The sequence below is a fragment of the Molossus molossus genome, unplaced genomic scaffold, assembly GCF_014108415.1.
Source record: "Molossus molossus isolate mMolMol1 unplaced genomic scaffold, mMolMol1.p scaffold_m16_p_1, whole genome shotgun sequence".
Classification (NCBI taxonomy): domain Eukaryota; kingdom Metazoa; phylum Chordata; class Mammalia; order Chiroptera; family Molossidae; genus Molossus; species Molossus molossus.
In genome coordinates this window covers 109,022,695-109,046,537 of record NW_023425344.1, presented here as the reverse complement: position 1 = coordinate 109,046,537, position 23,843 = coordinate 109,022,695, and the positions used below count along the sequence as shown (strand labels likewise).

The window sequence follows — 23,843 nt, the reverse complement described above, 5'->3', positions numbered from 1 at the left end:
GTAGTAGCACTATTTACAATATCTAAGATCTGGATACTGCCCAAGTGTCCATCAGTAGACGAATGGATAAAAAAGCTGTGGTACATATACACAATGGAGTACTACGCAGCTGTAAGAAAGAAAGACCTCTTATCCTTTGAGATTACATGGAGGGACCTGGAAAGTATCATCCTAAGTGAAACAAGCCAAACAGAGAAAGACAAGTTTCATATGATCTCACTTATTTGTGGAATATAATGAACATAACAGTCTGAGGAAGGCGGTAGTCCCAGAGACGCGGAAGTGGGATACAGACTGACAATCCCCTAAATAGGGGGGTGGTGGGGAAGAGATAAACCACAGAACTTATATGCATGTATGCATGAACAGTGGACATGGACAACAAACTGGGGAAAGGGCAGGGAGGTGGGGGGAGGGGGGAATCAGTGGGGGGAAAAGGAGAAACATCTGTAACAAAAATTAAGTAATATAAATAAATAAATAAATAAATAAATAAATAAATAAATAAATAAATAAATGAAGACCTTTGATAGGATTGTATTGACCTGGCTTATCCTCCCAAACAGCTCTAGGACTTAGTAAAATTGGCCAAAGCTATATTGTTCTTGAAAGCCCCCAGCTTGTATCAATAGTTCATTTGAGTCTGGCTGGTGTTGCTCAGTGGTTATCATCGACCCATGCACCAAGAGGTCGCTGGTTCTATTCCTGGTCAGGGCACATGCCCAGGTTGTGGGCCCGATCCCCAGTGGGGGGCATGCAGGAGGCGCCCAATCCATGTTCTCTCTCATAGATGTTTCTATCTCTCTCTTCCTCTCCCTTCCTCTCTCTCTAAAATCAATAAAGAAAAAAAAAAATTAATAAAAAAAAAAATACAATTGGCCAGAACCTAAGATTCAGGGCGTTAATAATTCATCTACTCTCTCAGTAATTACATTCTTTGAAATGCCTCACTTATATATGGTTATCAAGTAAAACTTTTACAGTTACCTTTGCATGCTAGTCTTTATCAATTCCTACACAATCACTATATTGAATTCTTTTGGTTTCGTATGTATATTAGTTTGCTAGGGCTGCCATAACAAAATACCACTGGGTAAAGACTGGGTTGCTTAAATGACAGAAATTTATTTTCTCACAGTTCTGGATACTACTGGCCCAAGATCAACATGTCAACAGGTTTGATTTCTTCTGAGTTCTCTCTCATTGGCTTACAGGTGGTGGCCTTCTCACGAGGTCCTCGCGTGAATTTTTCTCCACGTGTGCTCATCCCTGATATATCTCTTCCTGGGTCCCAATTTCCTCTTCCTATGAGAACACAAGCAAAATTGGATTAGGGCCTACCTTAATGGCCTCATTTTATTTTAATCACCACTTTATAGGTCTTGTCTCTAAATACATTCACATTTTTAAGTACTGGGTTTAGAGTTCAACACATGAACTCTGGAACAGACACCTTCAGCCCATAACAACATGTTTTGTTCATATACATTTCAGAAATAGTGCTTACATGGGTGGTAAGCTTTTTAAGTTCCTGACTGATGGAAGAAAACCTATTATGTACCCACACTGGACAGATAGTTTGATTGGGTTTGAACTTTTAGTTTCGAAATTTTTTTTTCCTTATGTTATTGAAGGCATTGTTGTATTGTATTCTAATATCCATTACCTGTCTGCCTTACAGAAGACAGATGTTTGTCTGATTATTTCTCCTCCAGGATTTTTACATATCCTACTTTTTTCTCAGAAAGTAGGTGATTTTTTTGGTATTTTTTCCTTATCCCTGGCATTCATAAATTCTCCTGGAAATTTGATGAGGTTTCTTCATTTTTCACCACCAGGGGGTTTTCATCAGTAATTTATTGATTATTTGATTAACTCCTTCTGGAAAATGTATTAGACAAATGTGTGAATTTCTGGGTCTGTCCTTGCTATCCTCCAACATACTCTCAAAGTTTTACCTCTTGGTCTTCTGGTACTGTAGTCTGGTCATTCGGTTCATGTTTCCAGTTCATTTTTTGGAATTTAATTGGTATTGATTCTGCTTTTCAGTTCATCTTTGGGGGTTTATTTTACCAATCATATTGTTTATTTCCAAGAACTCTGAATGCTTCTTTTTCTTATTATTCTGTTCTAGCCAATAGATATAATGGGCACCCAAATCTCTCAAGAGAGTTACTTATATTTTTTTATATTGTCCCATTTATTCTATTAACAATCTTCCCCAAGGTATTCTACTAGTATTCTGTTCAATCTAATTTCTCTCTTAGAATTTTCACCTGTTTGTTGTCTTACTGTTGGTTTTGTATTGCTATATGTGGATAAGTCTAAATTGGATACTATTACTATATATCTTTTATTGCTTCCAACCAAGTAAGAGGTTTTATTCCCCTCACAGTGCATTGTCATTCTGAATCAAGATCCCTGGTTTATGTTGCTCTGGTGTAAAGGGGGCACTGAATTTCTAGTGGGCTTACATTTTCATGTCATCAGAGCTTGCTTATTTGTTGAAGGATGTAGGAGTACTTCAGGGCAGTCACAGGGACACCTCCTCATCCCTCTGGTCCCAGTGCCCACTCATGGCAGCTCCCCTGTGGGATCTCCCACAACAGCACTGTTCCCACGCTGTGTGTTCCGGGTATGAACACTAGGTCTGCTACACCTCACACAGGGATTGACCTGACTCTTATCGAGTTCTTTGATGAGTTACTAGCCAGTGACACAACGTCCAGCTCCTTCCTTATGTTCTCTATCTCTTTTTTTAATTCTCACCCAAATATATTTTTCTTCAGATAGAGTGGGAGGAAGAGAGAGAAACATTGATTGAGAGAGATACATCAACTGGTTGCCTCCCACATGACCCCTTCCAGGGCCGGAGACCAAACCACAATCCAGGTACATGCACTTGACCCCAATAGAACCGGAGACTTTTGGTCCTCAGGCCAACGGCTTAAGCACTGAGCCAAACCATCCAGGGCTATGATCTTCGTCTCTTTGTGTTGTTCCAGAATTTTGCTGGGAACAGTCACTTTTTTGGTCAGTCTTTTCCTCACATGTAGGTGTTTACAAGTTTTTCAGTTTTGTTTACATATTTTCATCCGTTTCTATTTGGTTTAAAACTTGCAGAAAGTTCTTATTTTTGTGTGTTGGTAGCCATGCCAGTAATTTTCCAGGACCTCTGTGGATCTATTGACGTATTTTTCCTGTCTTGGCAGTGGAATATTCTCGAGGAGCACAGGTAAACATGTGGTTTCATTTCACCATCAGAACCAGAAATCATTTTTTTCAACCATTTACAATTTTGCAGGACATGCAAAAATGAAAGTAAATCAGCTCAATCCCCTCACCCCCTTTTTTTCTCTATTGCTGTTTTGCCATCAAAATTTTCCCTCTTTTTGAGGGAAGTGTTTAGGGCGTTTGGAAGATGGTCTGAACAGTGATAGTATGAGCTGGGGAATACATGCAAGTATCAGGAGAATATCGAGTGCTGCGCGGGTCATGCTGCTGTTAAGAGACATTTGGTTGGTGCTTTATTTCTGGTTACTTCTAAATAGTCCGTCTCTTTCCAAGACTGAGGTTAATGTTGTAGAGCTGCAGCCATTTCAATCTCCAGCTTCTCAGCTCTTCCTCCTCTGGTTCAGCCAGAGATGCTCATTGCAAACCGAGTGCTGAGCGGGAGAGGCAGTGGGTGGGAACACAGGAAACATTGGTCCTCGACCAGCTTTCTAAGTTACTGATGAGCAGAAACTTTGAAAAATTCTAAAGCTCTCTGGTCTCATCCCCCTTATTTAAAGGACTCGAACAATGCTTTTGTAAAAAACAAACAAACAAAGAAACCCTGAAATTATTTTTTTAATCCCACAAACGTGTCAGCTCCTCATAATGAAATCACCTAGTTAGTAACATAACCAATCCTTCTATAGTAACTCTTTTATAAAAAAAAAAAAAAAGAGATAATAAATTATATGTAATAGCCAGCACATGAATAATAAAAAGGATGTGTACATAGTTTTGGTGCTTATTTTACAGGCATTATTATACTTATTTATTTAAACCTAATAACAGACTTACCAGGTAGGTATTAATGTCTTCTATTCTTTATCTCCCATCTCAAATAAGAAAGCAAAGAAATAAGAGTGATCTATTTTCTCAGCCTTTAAATATAGAGCTTAAATGTAAATTGTTCTTCAGTTCATATTTTGACTGTTCTAAGCTTATATATATGTAAATTATATGTTTGTATATATATACACACACATACATATATATGAATGTGTATCAGAAATATAAAAAATTACTCATGCCCATGTTTACCTATTGTGAATTTCTTATATTTTAAGACAACATAGCCTATTTTAAGTCAGTGACCTCCACATCAAGAAAGGAAGCTGACGTGATGTTTTAGTATGCAAAGGACCCGAATAGAGATTTCTCCAAAGAGGACATACAGATAACCAACAGACATTTTTTAAAAAAGTGCAATGTCACTAATCATCAAAAAACTGCAAATTAAAACCACAATGAGATATCACTTCACACCTGTTAGAATGGCTATCATCAATCAATAAATAAACTAGTGCTGGTGAGGATGTAAAGAAAAGGGAACCTTGTGCACTGTTGGTGGGAATGCAGACTGGTGTAGCAACTGTGGAAACAGTATAGAGTTTCCTCAAAAAATTAAAAGTGGAAATTTATTATGATCCAGAAATTGCACTCCTGGGAATATATTCAAAGAAACCGAAAACATTAATTCAAAGAAACATGCACCCCTATGTTCATTGCAGCATTATTTACAATAGCCAAGATTTGGAAGCAGCCCAGGTGTCTATCAGTATATACATATACAAAAAAGGTTTGGTACATTTACACAATGAAATACAATGCAGCCATAAAAATGAAGAAAATTTTATCCTTTGCAACAGCATGGATGGACCTAGATGGTATTATGCCAAGTGAAGTAAGACAGTCAAGAGAAAGACAAGTATCACATGATCCCACTTATATATGGGATCTAATTAACCAAACACATAAACAAACAAAAATAGAAACAGACTCACAGGTACAGAAAGCAGACTAACAGCTGTTAGAGAGGAGAGGAGCTGGAAGGCTGGGTAAGAAAGCTCAAGGGATTAAGCAAAGAAAAGGAGAACACTCATAGACACAGTCAACAGCATGTGATTCTAGAGGGGAAGGGGGTGGGGGAGGAAGCAGAGGGTCAAAGGAGGATAGATGGTGACAGAAGGAGGTCTGACTTTGGGCGGTGTGCACACGATACAATATACAGATGATGCTTTATAGAACTGACAACTTGAAACCTATATAATTTTATTAACCAATGTCACCCCAATAAATTCAGTAAAATAAACAAAACAACGGTAACAAAGTAAAGCAGAATAAGAGGATTGTTGGAGCTTTATATGGGCTCATTTTCAAAACCACAGCCAGAGTGGGCTGCAGTAAGAATATACATTTTGAGCAAACCCTTCAAGGAGCTGAGGGAGTGAGGCATGCAAATATAAGCTGCAGGTGGCAGAACAGTTCAGACAGAAGAAATAGTGCAATGCCTTAAGTTTGAGTGTTCCCGGTGTTTAGGAGGCCTGGCAAGAGAGCCTTGTGGCTAGGCACAGAGAGGGACAGAGTAATAAGAGGAGAGGGGCAGGGGAGAGAAATCTTGAAGAAACTTTTGTACCATTATAAGGATGTTCTTATTAACTGTGCTTTGGGGCCCAGTTCTAAAAAGTTGTTATTATGAACTAAGTTCTTTAGTGCTTCCTTTGATACTTAAATGTACCTGGTACTTTGATCGTTCGTGCCTCTGATCAAGCAAAGTTGCTAGGTCTTCAAAGAGGGACCTGTGGAAAGTAGTTGACATTGGCAAAATTAGAGATGATGTGCTACCTGACTTATAAATACAGCTAAAATTAGAGCCCTGGCCAGTTTGGTTCAGTGGTTAGAGTGTCGGCCTGCAGTCCAGAGAGACTCAGGTTCGGTTCCCACTAAGGGCACGTACCTCGGTTGCAGTTTGTCTCCGGCCCCAGCTGGGTCTGGCGAGTGGCAGCCACTCCATGTGTACCTTTTACTTCGATGTTTCTCTCTCTCTTCCTCTCTCTCCCTCCCACTCTATCTGAAAAAAAAAAAAAAAAAAAAAAAAGGGAAAATGTCCTCGGGTGAGGATTAAAAAATAAATAAAATACAAACAGCAAAAATTAGAAAGTGTGATGGAAAGAGGGAAGACAGTGAGTAAATGTGTTTAGAGGGACCAAGTGACCATTTGAATAATTGTTCAAATGGATAAGACATTTGTGACTTTCCAACTAATTTGGCAATTGAGCGAATGAAAACAAGTAAGAAAAATTCTACACTAGCTCTGTACTTGCATATTTTTGCTTACTTTTAAATCAGTAGACTTTATCTCTAGCAGTTTTAGGGTTACAGAAGATCTCAACAGCACGCACCCAGTTCCACATCCCCCCTTACGTTCCCTACCCCTAAGTTTCCTCTGTTTTTAACATCTTACATTATTGTGGTACGTTTGTTACAACTGATGAGCCAATCTTAATGCTTTATTAATAATTCAAGTCCATAGTTTACATTTGAGTTCATCCTTTCTGCTGTATATTCCATGGGTTTTCACAAATGTGTAATGACATATATCCAGAGTGTCACGCAGAATAGTGTCACTGGCCTAAAACTGCCCCTGCTCCACCTATTCATTCCTCCCTACCACCCCACACCTGAGGATATATTTGTTTGTTTTTATTGATCTTGGAGAGAGAGGAAGGGAAAGAGAGAGAGAGAGAGAGAAAGAAGATGCAAGAGAGAAACATCAGCCCTGGCTGGTTTTGCTCAGTGGTTAGAGCGTCAGCCTGTGGTCCAGAGAGACCCGGGTTCGGTTCCCACTAAGGGCACGTACCTCAGTTGCAGTTTGTCCCCGGCTCTGGTTGGGTCATGCGGGTGGCAACCACTGTATGTGTCCCTTTCACGTCAATGTTTCTCTCTGTCTCTTCCTCTCTCTCCCTTCTGCTCTATCTGAACAAAAAATGAAAAAATGTCCTTGACTGAGGATAAAGAAATAAAAATTAAAAAAAAAAAGAAAAAGAAAAGAAAAGCATCAATGGGTTGCTGACCTCCTATCATGCATGTTCCTACAGGGGATTGAACCCACAACTTAGGTCTGTGCCCTGACTGGGAATTGAGCCCAAAGACTTTTGGTGGACAGGATGATGCTCCAACCTACTCAGCCACCTGACCAGGACAACCACTGATCTTTTTTACTGCATTTATAGTTTTACCTTTCCCAGAAATGCATGCACTTACAGTCATACCTAAATTTATTGTACTATAATGGTGTGTCCGGCAGGGTCGGGGGGCTTGCCCTGGACACAGGGGCCCTGCTGAGCTGCGCCCCACCTCGGTGCCTGGTGCCTGACCAGATTCCCCACAGTGCTGCAGCCAAGGCCACCAAACCCAGGGAGCCTCCAATAGCCTTGACCCTCTGCAACCCACCCGCAGACCAACCATTCCCTAATCCTGGAAATACCACCTGCCAAAGGTCCTGGCCTGCGGGTGAGGAATAGGAGAAAGCGAGGAGAAGGGATCCTACAAGAACTGAGGCCTCTGCCAGCCCTGTCTGTCCCCAGGTTCCAAGGACAGAGCTAGATCTGCAGCCCAGACAGCTTCTTCAGGCAAAGCCTGTGTCTGGGCCTCTTGCCCATTTGACTTTGTTCCTCTCTCCCTCTGTTTGTCTGTCTGCTTATTTATGTGGGTCACTCCTGTCTGTTGGTCTATTCCTGGGAAGCTCATCACTTCAGGTCCTGGCAAACTCCCCATACTATTATCCATAAACTGATCTCTTATGAAAAAAGAAAGCAAAACCCAAGGTCAGCTAGATTTTCTCCTATGTTGTCCTCTAGAAGTTTTATCATTTTACAGCCTTTGCAGATTGGCTTCTTTCACTTAGAAAAATGCACTTGAGTTCCTTCAAGTCTCTTTGTGGCTTGATAGCTCATTTTTCTTTCATCACTGAATAAGATTCCCATGTATAGATATACCAAACTATGTTTATGCATTCCTCTGTTGAAGAACCTATTGGTTACTTCCAATTTTCAACATTATAAGTCAAGTTACTATAAACATTCACATGCAGGGTTTTGTGCCAATATACGTTTTCAGTTCCTTTGGGTAAGTACCAAAGAGCACAGTCACGGGATCATATGTTAAAAGTGTGTTTAGGTTTGAAGGAAACTGCAAAAGACTTTTCTAAAGTGGCTGCACCGGGGTGCACCCCACCAGCAGAGAGGGAGCTTCTGCTGCTCCTCCCAGCCTTGGGAGTTTTCAGCTTGAATTCTAATAGGTGTGTTCATTGCACTTCCCCGATGACACATGATGTTGAGTGTTTTACGCTTATTTTCCATCTGTAGCACTTCCTTGCTGAGGTGTCTGTTCAGATCTTTTGTGCATTATTTAACTGGGTAGTTTGTTTTCTTTTTTTTTGAGTTTTAAAGGTGCTTTTTTTTTTTTTTTTTAATTTTAGATCCCAGTACTTGATCAAATGTGTGTTTTAAATATTGTCTCCAGTCTCTGCATTCTCAAATCAGTTTCTTTCACAGAGCAGAAGTTTTTAATTTCAATGAAATCCAACTTACCAATTTTTTAATTCATGGTCCATGATTTTGGTTTTGTATATTTAAAAAATCATCATCAAAAACAAGATCACCCGGATTTTTTTTCTATAGTGTCTTCTAGAAGTTTTATAGTTTTGTGGTTGAATTTTAGGTCTAGGAACCATTTTGAGTTAATTTCGATGACACTTGGAAGCTTTGTGTCCAGAATAATTTTTTGCAGGTGGATGTCTAGTTGTTCCAGTACCATTTGTTGAAAAACTAACCCTCCTCAGTTAATTGCCTTTTTTTCCTTTGTCAAAGATCAGTTGACTCTTTTTATGTGGGTCTGGAGGTTCAGGCTCTGTTCTGTCACCAGCACCACGCTGTCTTCATTTGTGCAGCTTGACATAATGTCCTGCAGTCCGGTGGTGTCAGTTCCCTGACTTGGTTCTTTCCCTTCAGTGTTAGGTTGGCTGTTCTGGGTCTTCTGCCTTTCTGTGGAAACTCTGCAATGAGTTTGTCAATAACCTCAAAATAACCTGTTGAGATTTTGACAGAGATTAAACAGTCTACACATCAATTTGGGAAGAACTTACATCTTGAAAATATTTAGTCTTCCTCATGGAATATCATGCACTTATTTAGATCTTCTGGGTTTTTTTTTCCATTAGTTTTGTAGTGTTCTTCATATAGGTCATGTACTTTTGGGCTACATTTATACACATATTTCTTTTTTTACGGGCTAATATAAATTGTACTGTGTTTTTAATTTTAAATCCAATTGTTCATTGTTAGAATACAAGAAAATAGGTTACCTTTGTGTATTAACCTTGTATCTTGCAACCTCACTGTAAATTGCTTATTAGTTTCAGGAGCTGTTGATTCTTTGGATTTTCTATATATATATATAATTATGTCACTTGCAAGCAAAGGCATGTTTATTTCTTCATAATCAGTATACCTTTTATTTATTTTTCTTCTTTTACTTCATTAACTAGAATTCCAGTACAATCTTGAATAAAAGCAGTAAGAGCAGACATCCTTGCTTGTTCCTGATCTTAGCAGGAAAGTATCTCTTTTCCTACCACAGGTTAATTGTAGGTTCTTTGTAGATGTTCTTTATCAAGTTAAGGAAGCTCCTTTCCTACTCCTAATTTCCCAATAATTATTATCATAAATGGGTTTTGGATTTTGCCGTATGCTTTTTCTGCATCTATCTATATAATTTTATAATTTTTCTTTTATATCCTGCTGATATCATATATTACATTAATTGATTTTCTAATATTTCCAAACTAACACACCTGGGATTAATCCCTTCTGGTGGTTGTATATAACTCTTTTCATACATTGTTGGATTCAATTTGCTAACATTTTGTTGAATATTTTTGCATCTATGTTCATGGGAGATATTGGTGTGTAGTTTTTCTTTCTGGTTATGCCTTTGTCTGCTTTCGATATTAGAGGACAGCTGGCCTCACAGAATAAATTTGAAAAGGTTCCCTCTGCTTCTATTTTATGAATATGATTATGGAGAATTGATGTAATTTCTTTCTTAAATGTCGGCTAGAATTCACAAGTGAACTCATTGGGCCTGATTTTGCTATTTTGGAAGGTTATTAATGATTGATTCATTTCATTAATGAATGTAGTCTTATTTAAATTATCTCATTTTTCTTGTCTGAGTGTTGGTAGATGTAATTTTCAAGAAGTTGGTCAGTTTTGTCTAGATTATCAAATTTGTAGTACTAGAGTTGTTAGTAATGATCCTTATTATTCTCTCAGGAGATAAATAGTGATGGTTCCTTTTCATTTCTAATATTTGTGTCTTCTCTCCTTTTCCCTTAGGTAACCTGCCTAGAAGTTTAGCAATTTCATTACTCTTTTCAAAGAACCAGCTTAGATGATTGATTTTAGATCTTTCTTACTTTTTACTATATTCACTTAATTCTGTAAAATTTCTCTATAAGAGTTGCTCCACAAATTTGATGAGATGTAGTCCCATCTTCATTTAGTTTGAGATGCTTTCGGTTTTTCTTGTGACTTTTTCTTTAACCTATGTGTTATTGAGAAATATGTTGTATAATCTCCAAGCCTCTGGAGGTTTTCCAGCTATCTTCCTGTTGTTGATTTCTTGTTAAATTACACTGTAATCTGATAGCAAATATTGTATGATTTTCGTTCTTTTAAATTTGCTACAGTCTCTTCTGTGGTCCCAAATGTTGTTATTCCCTGTGAGTTTGAGAAGAAGGGATATTCTACTGTTCCTGGATGAAGTAGTCTATAAATGTAAATTAGATCCAGTTGATTGATGCTATTGATTTTAACTGTGTCCTTATAAATTTGTTGCTTCCTGATCTGTCAATTACTGATAGAGGGATATTGAAGTCTCCTTAAAGTTCTACCAGTTTTTGCCTCATCTGATGCTGTTGTTAGATGCATACACATTCAGGATTGTTATGTCAACTTAGAGGATTGATGACTTTCTCATTATATAATATCCTTTGTCCCTAATAACTTCCCTGTCTGTGAAGTCTACTTGCCCAAAGTTGTTATAGCTTTTCCAGCTTTCTTTTCATTAATATTATTATGGTATATCTTTTTCTATCCCTTTGATTCTAATCTATTTGTGTCTTTATATTTAATTTAGATTTTTGATAAAAATACAATTGAGCCTTGTTTTTTAGTTTATTCTAACAATCGCTGTTTTTTAAGTGGTGTATTTACAAAACACATTTAAAATGATTATTGATAGTAGAATTAAAATCTACTATATTTGTTATTGTTTTATATTTACTGAACTTTTCCTCTTTTTTGTCCCCACTCTTTTTTGCCTTTTGTATTTTAATTGAGTATTTTATATGATTTCTTTTTTCCTCTCTTAGCATATCAGTAATACTTCTTTTAATCTTATTTTATTATTGGCTTATGAGTTTGCAGCATGCATTTATAAATAATCTAAGTCCATTTTCAAATAACACTATACCGCTTCATGGGTAGTGCAAATACCTTATAACACAGGATTCTCAATTCCTCCCTTCCATCTTTTATAACATGCTGCCGTTCATTCCACTGACCCAAACACTAAAATCACCGAATAAATTCTTACCATTATTATTTTGAACACACAGTTATTTATTAGATCAATTCAAATAAGAAAAATAAAAGATTTCATTTACCATCATGTGTTCTTTCTCTAACGCTCTTCTTTATGCAGATCTGATTTTCAAGACTGATGTCATCTTCCTTCTTTCTGAAGAACTTCTTTTAACTCTACTCGCAAGGCAGATCTACTAGCAAAATTATCCTCAACTTTTGTCTGTATGAGAAAATCTTGATTTCTTGTTTATTTTGCTGGATAATTTTGCTGGATACATAATTCCAGGTTGAAGGTTTTTTCTTTCAGCACTTTTAATATTTCATTTCACGGTCTTCTTGTTTGCATGGTTTCTGAAAAAGAAAAATGATGTCATTCTTATCCTTGATCATCTATAACTAAGGCATTTTATTCCTCTGGTTTCCTTCAAGATTCTCTTTTTATCTTTGATTCTTTGCAGTTTGGGTATATATGCCTCGGTGTAGACAAATACCAGTCTGGTATTAATTCTGCTTTGTGTTCTCAGATCTTCCAGGATCTGTGGTTTATTATCTATTATTAATTTTAGAAAAGTATCATTCATTATCACTTACATATTTTTCCTGTTCTTTCTTTCTTTCTTCTTCTGGCATTCACAGTATGTATGTGACAATTTTGTAACTATTCTACAGTGTTTGGATATTTTGCTTCATTTTTTGCGTTTGTTGTTTTTTATATTTCAGATTTAGCTTCTATTGATATATCTTTAACATCACTGATTCTTTTCTCTACTGTGTCCAATCTATTTATATGCCCATTAAAGGCATACTTCATTTCTGTTCTTCATTTATTATTCCTAGCATTTCCTTTTGATTCTGTCTTAGAGTTTCTATCTCTCTGTTTACTTTATCAATACATTCTTGCATGTTTTCCACTTTTACCATTATAGCTCTTAGCTTATTACTCATACTTATGTCTGAGGGTTTCAATATTTTTGCCATATCTAAATCTGGTTCTGATGTCTGCTCCATCTCTTGAACTGTGTTTTTTGTCTTTTAACATGCTTTGTAATTTTTTGACAGCCTGACATGATGCACTGGAGTAGAAGGAATTAGGCTTTTAGTGAGAGGTTTTATGTTTATCTGGCGAGAGATTAGGCTGTGTCTACTCTTTGCTGTAAGGGTAGATATCAGGAGTTAAAATTCCCCTGTTGTCTTTGTCATTGTCTTCCCTGTTGTCTTTGGGTCTCCAAAGAGATTTCTTTAATCATTAACATTCATGTTTTCTATTACCTCTTCATATCTGTTTTTGAATGTTTTCATCCAAAAGTATGTTTGTTTCAGTGCTGAGAAGTTGCTTTCATAAATTTTTCCATAAACATAAATTTATACATTTAATAAGATAATATGTATTAAGGCATCATTTTAGTCTATTTCTTTTTTATTCAGCAAGTTTTCTTCAAGTCTTTTTTCTCCTAAAGTATAAGCAGTTGCTTTATCACCCTTGCATATAATATAATCTTTATATATTAAAATATATAAACTTCATTATAATATATGTATTTATATATTCTTTGAATACATGTTTTTTTAAAAATTTCATAACAAATGATTAGATTATAATATATAATGTTCATTATCACTATATTAATGAGTATATGTTGAACCAAATTTAGAATTTTAGAACAGAAATAGCCAAATTATTCATCCCACAATTGGTTTTAGAAAAGTACTTCAAATAAAAAGTTATTGTTACAGGATAAATTGGTTTTTCAGTAAAATGTGTGTAACAAAATATAAAATTAGAAACAAATGAAATGATAATTAATTGCCTTTAAAGGATATTAGCCATTTTGCTTTTTCAAATAGAAGTTTAAAAGTTATTTTAAAAAATCTCTTCCTGAGAGTTATCTCACACACACACATACATACAAACTCTTAAGAGCCAATGAATTTTATTTCTATTGAAAGACAAGAAATACATACAATAATTTTAGCCTTGGTGGGTTTCTCACTGACCAACATTATATAGAGTCCTTAAATGAGCCTCCTAATTTTTTCTTTGGTCATTGTGGCTGCAGAAACACTTGATATAATGTACAATTGTTCAACTTAATATAATGATGGTATTATAAATACATGTTATTATTACAACATCCCATGAATTTGTCAGAGTTTCACTTCAATCACCTAATTAGTTAGTGAAGTTGATCAGAATTTACTTGGACTATATTAGAGTGGAATAATGAGATAAGATCGATTGATATTCTTTGGGGAGTTAATGCTTGTGATGGGGTCTGCGGGGGTGGGGGGAGTTGTCATCTGTCAGGGGGTGTCCTGGTGAGGTTTTGAGGAGTAGAGTGAAAGGACAATGAAAGAAAAGGGAATTTGGCCAGAGCATGCAGGATTGATTCAAGATTTAAAAGACTGAAAACAGAGAATAAAATAAAGTGTAAATAAAATAGATACATGGATCAATAAAATACATATATGCTAGAGTTTTGGGGGGAAATAGAAATGTTGGGGTTATATTTCATACAATTATTTTTTGAACTGATTTTTGCAGAAATGAAGTTACAAAATAAATAAAGTAAAAGTTATTTATTTTTAAACCTTTGTGAATTAACCTAGGATTTATGCAAAAATAACTCATGCCCTGGCTGGTTTGACTCTGTGCTTGGAGCAATGGCCTGCTGACCAGAGAGTCCTGGGTTCTGTTCCCGCTAGGGGCACGTACCAAAAAGAAAAAAAATAAAATAACTCATGATTCGGTGTATACCATAGAGGAATCGGGACTAAACATCCCTGTGTGGTTGTTGATTGGCAATAAAAGAAACGGTGGAAGAATTGTACTGTTATCAAGTTGAAGTGAAAGTTTCATATCTTTTTATTTTGAAGTTTAAAAATCGTGGGGGGAAGTTTGCATACATTTGACAACTAAACAAATCCTAGAGCTGAAGACTCTTTAGGATGAGTATTCACTCTTGTGAGACTGGAAACAGTCAACTGACCCAGATTCCTTTCATGCTGAGTCTTAGCACATTTAATTCATTGAGAAATTAATATAAAAAGTGACTTTGGCTTAAGAAATATCTGTTTCCCCAAAACGTCGGTGTTGTAGTCTCACTTTTTCGATTTTCAAACTGTGCAAGTTTTCTATTTTTTTTTTTTCTGTTTATCCGCCTTGATTTATTTTTGGTGTTTTGTTTAACTTCCATTAACAATGGAGTTTCTGATTTGACTTTAGACTTTTTGTAGTGGTGAACATTGACAACATGCTTAATTTCCGAGTCTGGATTTTTTGGCAGTTCTTGGTAGTATTTCTGGAATGTCAATATAATATCATATGTAGCAAGATGAGTGGTATTATCTCCTTATGATAGTATACATTTTGGGTAAACTTTTACAGGATAAATTATCTGTAGATAAATTTTGACACTAAGAAAAAAAGCAAGAAAGTGAGATTTTTAACAAAGGGGAATGTCATTGAACAAAAAGACTATTACAATGGAAGAAAATTACTATCCATGTATTTTCTCTGAGTCACACACACACACACACACACACACACAGCATCTAGGAAACTAATAACTGTAAAAGTTAAGTATAAAAGAAAATATAAGAACATCTTTTCAGATTTACCTTTTTTGTTGTTTAAGTAGAGATTTTTATTTGAAGAGAGATATAAATGATGTTGTTTTTATTTTGAACTGTTTTTACTGTTCAAAAAAATGATTAGAACTTGGCACAGTGGTTGGTTTTAAAGCTAACTGTATTTCTATTTCATTTCTTCTTTGTTGCATCTGTTAGTCCTTGCACTTTAAAACATCCTGAATATTGATGTTAAGTAATTTCAGGAAGATTTTCTGTGAAAATGTTAAATATTTCCTCCACATTACTTAGGTTTCTGAAATTACTCAGAGTCATAGACCATGAGGATTGTCCTCTAGTTAGATGACCTTAGTCAAACACAGATGATGTTCTTTAGCAATGAGAAATTCTAGTTGTACACCACCACTAGCTTTTCAAATGCTTGAACAGTTATAGTTTTTACCGTGTCCAATTTGATATACAGAAATTAATATGACAAACCAAAGGTTTACTTAATGGAAAATACCCATAGGCTCACGTCATGACCACGGTACATACATATAGACAATATGATCGTCAAGGTATTGAGCTGTCACTTTGCCAGACTCTGTTCTCTTGTTAATAATCCAAATGCCCACAGAAAGCAGAATCGGGATTCCAATGCAGGCAGTATGGCTCCAAGATTCTCCTTTGGACCACCAAGCCATGCTTTTGAGATGGTAGGTTTATCACACGGCCAATTAAAGAGAAGGACTAGTCGTATTTTAATCTGTAGCAGCTGACAGCATACATTATAGAGAAATAAAATTAGTCCCCACATGTCAAAAACCTGAAAACATCAACTCAGTTTAGAATACCCTCCAGGCCTACTTCTTTCTTAAAGCCCATGGAAATAAGCAAAAACAATTTGATAGTGGTTCCCATTCACTCTGAGAAGATTCTACTGCCTTTGTAGAAGATGCCCAAGTATACTTCTAATATCCAAACCATAGAGTTGTTTTTTCTCACCCATTATTAGGTGTATACCATTGAGGAATCTGGACTGAACATCCCTGTGTGGTCAGTGATTGGCAATGAAAGAACCGGTTGGATGTACGGACATGTACATCTCTCCAGTAACAGTCCATTTAAGGTGACATTTGAAGCTGATTTGAGTGGAAATGAAGACATCTTTATTGCCCTTGATGACATCTCCTTTACCCCAGAATGTGTATTTGGAGGTAAGTGATTCCTTCAAATAGTGGTATATGCACATTTAGTTTTTTATATCTAAATACACAAGAATTGTGAATTTCTGAGGAATTTCCTTTCTTTCCACGTTCAGTCCTAGTCATATAGTAAAGAAAGACCAGTCTGTATGGTAGGAGTAAAGTTTTTCTGCCCATGACACTTCATTATGAAATTGTTATGTCATCTGGGCAACAAAATAATTTTGACTAATGTGTTTTTAAAATCATGGCAGAAATTTAGTTTCATTAATATAACTTTACTGTCTACTCCCCTTCCTAAGGTTTGCAGTAATTGCACAAGGCAAAGACACCTATGGTCACCTATCATGTTCCCGACTGTCTTTTCCATCCATATCCACTTCACCGCTTCCCTCGGCTCCTTCCCTCCTCCCATTTCTACTCTGCAATCTGGAATTCTTAGTCTACTGCATAAAGGAAATGAAAATCCTGTCACTAACTCCTTTTCCAAGAAATCATCCCCTAAACTGAAACCCGAATTTCTGCTGCGTAAGATGTTTCCACTTAAATGGCTCTTTGTCCTTTAATAACTTTAGTCTTCAAAATTTCAGTGCTAGACAGTAGGGTCATTGTCTTTCTCCTTGATACCGCTTCCAAAATTTTGTTCTAGCCACACATCTGGGTTATTCTTTTTATGATTTTTCTTTTTACCCTAAATCCTGGGAATCTCAACTTCCAGGTGATCCAGCCCGTGTAAGACACTGACCTTCAGTTCTAGTCACCTTCATAAATAATTTTCCTCATTAACCAACCCTCATAGCTACATTCTGGACCTTGTAATACCTTTTGAAAATTTAGGGTTAACATTTTCATCTAATTCATGGGTATTCTACTTCTTGATTACTCCTTCTAAACCCAGGGGTTTCCAACATAATTAACAAGAAAAATATAATTCTAGATTTTCAATGCTTCATGCTTTCTTCAAAAAAATTAAAAAACAAAACCTCTCTTTATACTTTTTTCTTAACAATTCCAGATGTAATGATCTAACACCTCAATTCCATTCTAAATCAGCAATTCTATTACGTCCTATTTTTGTTTTTCATTTTAACATAAATTTGGGTTCTAATTATGTGCCAGGAACTCTGCTAAGTATGTTGCATGTATTTATCAGACCATCCCTATAGAATAGATACAAATATTTAGCTCATATTTGGTCATAATAAGTTTATCTGTCTTTAATATTGAATTATCATGACCATTTGTATTTTCCAAATTGCTGATGGTTTTGCTCATTGGGACAACTGGAAATTTTGGTTTATCACCTTAGCTGGACCTTCAAGGTTCCTAGAAACATGTTTCCCATTGCATAGCACTGTTTTTCCACAATAATTCTCAAATGCTCCAACTTCTTGAATTGAACTTTCTTCATTCTTTCAGTGCTCTTATATCCTATATCTTCGGTTTCTTTTCTTTACTGCTCATTCTTAGCTCTTGTCACACACACACACGAACTCACACACATGCACACACACATATAAGTTTTCACTAATTTTGAGCTCCTCGAGACCAAGAGGAGCTTATCTACTTCACCTCTGAGCCTAACACAAGAACTAGGAAACTTGGAACCCAGTTTAGTGGGGTCGAGATGAGTCACATGGCTGCTGCTAGGTCCACAGATGGGTACATGGCTGGCAGGCCTGTTGCAGGGATAGAGGTGGACATGGCTCCTGCTGGACCCCCATGTGCATGAGACCGCCTCCAGGACCGTGGTCCAGCAGGGCAGGAGCCAGATCATGGGATCACTTCTGGGTCTGAAATCAAGTCAGTAGATGGCAGACCTGCGACCAGGACTCTACACATAGGTGGCTCCCACTGTATTCTTGGGTGGGTCCCAAGGCGTGCAGGACGGCCTCCATTGCTGTCAGAGAGCAGGGCTGTAGCTAGATCATAGGGCTGCCTCTAGATCCAGCGTCTTGTCCAGTAGCAGGCCTGTTATTGAGCATGCTGGTGGGTATGGTTCTCGCCAGGTCCTTGCGGGGGCAGGTCTGACTTTTGATCATGGTAGAGCAGGACTCAAGACAGGTCACAAGGCTGACTCAGGAACCACAGTTAGGTCCAGGTCAGTTGGCCTGTCACTGGGGGCACAGTCAGGCATGTCTCTGGACATTTCTGGGTGAGCAGGATTGCCCCGGACCATGGCAGAGCCGGGTTGGAACTGAATCACAGGATAGATTCGGGGTCCACGGCAGGACTCATGTTAACAGGCCTGTTTTCCAGGGACAGAGACAAGTGCAGCTGGTCCCTGTGTGGGCAGGAGTGACTCTAACTTCTATAGGAGGGCTGGTCTGGGACTGGAGCCAGGTCTCAGGACTGCACCAAGACCCCCAGTGGAGCCCAAGGGCAGTGGGCCTATTACTGAGGGCACAGACAGGCATGGCTCCTCCCAGATCCCTTGGAAAATGGAGCTACTGTAAAACTTCAGCTAAGCAGGGCCGTTCTGTGTCCAGTGGAGGACAGGACTACTTTGCGTCTGTAGCAAGGATTGCATTCAGTGAGGTCCTGCCTTCTCAAAGTGGCTCTCCTGGTCTTGGGCTCACAGGGATTTCACAACGTCCTTCCTGGATCTGAAAGCTCCTCCAAAGACACCCGGTCCATGGATAGCTGCCAGAGCATCGCCTGTGGGGAGGGGGTGGGGATGGGAGCCAGGGCCCCGTATTCAACCGTCATTCTGATGTCACGCTCCTCATACAGATTTTTTAAAGGCTTTCAAGAAGAAAAGATGTATGTATGCCTCAGTAACCTTGAATGAAAACAATCTTTGCCCTGGCCGGTGTGGCTCAGTTGGTTTGAGCATTGTCCCCTACACTAAAAGTCATGGGTTCAATTCCCAGTCAGGGCACCTACCCAGGTTGCGGGTTCCATCCCAGGTCGGGGCATGTGTGGGAGGCAACTGATCAATGTTTCACTCTCGCTTTGATGTCTCTCTCTCTCTCTCTCGCTCTCTCTCTCTCCCTCAAAAGTCAGTAAAACCATGTTCTTGGGTAAGGATTTTAAAAAAAAATTTTTCAAGTGTTAGTACTGAGCCTGGAAAACTTCATTTCCTAGCCATGCTGGATAAAGAAGCATTATTTTCCTATAAAATTCAGCAGTCAAATTTTGATACATTTGTCTCCGATATATTTGTGTCGAATGAAAATTCCCAGAATAGGATGGTTTTCCAGTAAAACATAGTTGTAAAAGGATGCAAAACTCCTGAGAGCACAGGATGTGCCACTGTAGCTGGCCGGGGACCAGGCGGAGCAGGGCCACCCGAGGCCGGCCTGTGGGTGCGGGTCCTTGACTTCCCGGAGGACAGACTTCACAGCTGAGTCCAGACGGGTTTGAGTGCAGGGGTGCTGAAGCTGGGACAGCGAATCAAAGGGGGGACTGAGGGCAGAAGCAGCAGTAGGGCAGAGCCTGGGCGGTGCTCTGCTGGGCTCCCGGACCGGCACAGGAGAGCAGGGAGCCCAGGCAGGGCTGCCTTACTGCCTGGGCGGCCAGAGGACAGTGGGCACGGATCCGGGCCCAGGGCTGAGCCTGGTCGAGCTGCTGCTGCCCACTGCTCCCCGACTTCAAGTCTCCTGGGGACCCTGAGGAAGAAAAAGTTGTCCATGCCCCCGAAGGGACTTCTAGTAGGTGCCTGCCTTGAGTCTTTGTCCTGGGGGTTTAATATCCTTTTTTTTTTCTCTCTCTCTCTCTGCAGCTGAGAATCTTAGGGGAGGGTTTCAGATTATTCATTGCTTTTCAGGTGCATTTTTAATGTGCTGATGCGTCAAAATGAGTGCACAGGGGGGTTGGATTATTCTTTGGTCTATTTTACTGTTTCACATTTATCTTCGGTCTGCCTGGCTTTCATGAGGTTTGTGTTATTTGTTTCCCAACCTCATCTGCCCTTGGGTTTGGCTGGCACAGACGGCATTCATAGGGGCTTTGTCCTCTTTTGTCCCCGGCCAAGGTGATTCCAGCTCCATGTTCTCTGGTTAGGGAGGAGAGGTGTAAACCATTTGCTCTCAAGTGTCCTTGGTTGGGGAAGATACGTTCTCTCGATTCACTAGCTGGATGCAAGTCGTCCAAACTGTTTGGCCTTGTTAATTTTCCCATCGCAGTTTCCCAACTCCACTTGCCCCGCAATTTTCCTACCTTCTTACTATCCTGCCTCACTACCACGGGTGTTTATTGAACAAAGCAGGAAAAAGACGTTTAAATAGATTTTTCCAGTACGCATTGATGTTCTTCTTCATTCAGCCCTCAGAGAAGATGGAACCATGTATACCACCCAAACTGCTTGCTTTTTCCATCTTTCCTTAGTCTAGACGTAAATGAACTAAGGTAGCTAAATTACCTTAGGTAACATTGTTCAGGTCTTATAATAAGACATCCCGATTTTTACATTTAGCCTACCAGCTTTTTCCTTATGTCCAGATGAACATCCTAAGATGGAAAACAGCTCTCAACTTCATTTTCACTACCTTCCTTGCTCTGCCTCCAAATCTGTGCCCTCCCACGGTGCCACGGAAGGTAGAACCACGGCACACGGCACTGGTCACCACACGCTACCTGCAGCTTTCTTTCCACTTAGATTGTCCTGTAACAGGAGCCCCTCCATCACCCCAAAGAATCTTTACTTTCTGCATTATTACTTCTCCATTCTCCCTTTAATTACTTTCAGTTTCCAGGACAACATTTTCTAAATGGGGGCATTCTTGATGCAGGAAAACATCTCCAATAATTCTGAGTCAGCAGAGAAATGCATTTATTTTCACAGAGTCTGTTTTCTTTAGCCCTGTGAGTTCCCAAGGGTTGAAGGTCTTTGCTGTTTTCTCCTATAATTTGAAACAAAGAGGGTCACCTTTTTTTTTTCCATGATGAAGAAACATTTTACAGAGCTGGTAGGATATTACTGGTTTTAAAAATACATAAGATGTTTTGAAGTATTTGAAACAATGGAAGAGGATTATAGGATGCTTGAAGATATGATACATTTCTACATAATTTTGTCAGGAGTCTTTTAAATGGACCCGGAGTGATAGGTAGGAAGCAAATGAGCTCAGCACCAGAGTTTACTGGTGTCCTGGGTTGAACAGTGTGCCCCCAAAACCCATGTCCTTCCCAGAACCTTAGAATGTGGCCTTATTTGGAAACAAGGTTTTTCCAGATGTACTTAAGACGAGTTCATACTGGAGTAGGGTTGGCCTTAATATAATAGGACTGGGGTCCTGAGAAGAGAAGGGACAGAGAAACAGGCATGCAGGGGGAACAGCGTGTGGTGAAGGAGGCAGAGCTTGAACTGATACCTCCCTGGGTCCAGGAATGACAAGGATTGTCAGCAAAACCAGAAGCCGACAGCAAGGAAAGGACCGTTCTGGTAGAGAGTCTTCAGAGAGGATGTAGCTCAGCCGGCACCTTGGATTCCAGCTTCCGGTCTGCAGGACTGTGAGTGAGTGCCTGTCGCTTTGAGCACCCAGTTTGTGACACTGTGTTGCAGCAGCCCTAGGAAGCTCATACATCGTGGCTCCATTGAGGACTACTTTATAACCAAGAACTGGGTTCAAACCTTCAGTAAACCCATTTCTGCCCATTTGACCTGATCTTCCTCATCCATGAAATGATTATTGTCATGATTTAGGAAAAATGTCTCGTCTAAAAGAGTTTCAGTTACTATTTCAGGCAATTAAATAATCATTTTAAAAAGTGTAACAATGATTCTTATGTATGCTAAGACATCTCGTCTTACACAATGACATTCCTAGTTGAAAAGGGCTGAGTCTGGCCCTGGCCTGTTTGGCTCAGCGGTTAGAGCATCAGCCTGTGGTCCAGAGAGACTCGGGTTTGATTCCCGCTAAGGGCACATACCTCGGTTACAGTTTGTCCCCAGCCGTGGTTAGGTCGTGCGGGTGACAACCACTCAATGTGTCCCTTTCATGTCGATGTTTCTCTCTCTCTCTCTCTCTCTCTCTCTCTCTCTCTCTCTTCCTCTCTCTCCCTTCCACTCTATCTGAACAAAATATCGAAAAATGTCCTTGGGTGAGGATTAAAAAAAATGATAAAAAAAGAAAAAAAAGAAAAAGAAAAGTGCCGAGTCTGATGAGCCATTATATAAAAACAAAGTAAATGACAATATTTGCTGCTGTGTGTTTAAAAGCTGAGAAAACTTCTGTTTTGGGGAACTGACTTTATGAACAATTTTTCTAACCAGATTTTTTTTTGTCGAATCGAAAAGAAATAGATTTTCAGGGAGGAATGCAAATTCCAAAGAAAAGAAATACTATCCTAGGGCACCTTGTTTTTTATCTTAACTTGGTAAATAGAAAGTGATAGCAACTAGCAAGGTGATAAACAAAATAAAGAATAATATTCATTAGGAATTCAAGGAGAGTAGGCCGCCACTTGCTCTCCTTGTTTATATTCTCACTATTAAACGACAGTTGTTCTTAACGGCATTTTCGAACAGAGATTCTCACTCTTGTTTCACATGTCTGCACTTGAACAGCAAGTATTACTCTGGAACATTGCCAGGACAGGTCTATCTCTTGAATGGTGGAGACGTTTGTCTGTTTTCATCATCGTCGACATTTGTATCACCTTCAATTATGTGTTGTATAAGCCTAGAAGAGTTCCCGCTATATAGTAGATACTCAGTCAATGAATAAAGAAGTGAATGTGTTAATTGGATAGATGAATAAATAAAAGGTGTTGCCAAGTGAATTTACATGGCACCTCTCTTTTCTACCATCAATGAACTCCCCCTTCAGTCTTGTTCTTAAATGCCTGTTTGGAGAGAAAGAGAGAGACAGAGACAGACACACAGAGAGAGACAGAGAGGGAGAGAGAGAAATAAAAGATATTAGTGAATTATCCAACAGATTCTGGGTCCAGAAAGATGACAACTGAACCAAACCTTTGGAGCCATGAGTCTAAATCATTACTAGGTCACTAAATAATTGTGTAATTTTAAGAAAGTCATTTTAACTTCTTACCAGGGTTGGGGAATCTTTTCTCTGCCAAGGGCCATTTGGATATTCATAACATCATTCTCAGGCCATACAAAATTATCAGCTTGAAAACTGGCCTTCTAAATTTGGTCAGGCTAATTTGGTGAGGCCTGTGATGTTAGCTGGTATTGATTTTGCAGGCCTTATACAGTCTGCCGACCAGAGGGTCCCCACCCCAGTTAGACCATGTTTTTTCATCAAGGAAATGAAATAGACATCTTTTATGTCTCTTCCAATTCTACCATTTTATGATTGTATGGACTGGATTTGTTGAAAAGAAGCAAGACAACAGAAGGGAACCAGAGAATGACACAGAAAGGGACAGAGTCCAGAGAGAAGGTGATGGAGTTAAAAGG

The 23,843-nt window shown here is 38.7% G+C and overlaps 1 protein-coding gene across 1 annotated transcript in view; it reads left to right on the top strand.

The window, feature by feature from the left end:
- MALRD1 (MAM and LDL receptor class A domain containing 1) overlaps nucleotides 1–23,843 on the top strand; it is a 594,562-nt gene that overhangs the window by 434,880 nt on the left and 135,839 nt on the right. The window contains 1 exon segment of the mRNA XM_036270540.1: nucleotides 16,285–16,486. Coding sequence (XP_036126433.1) covers nucleotides 16,285–16,486 — 202 coding nt within the window.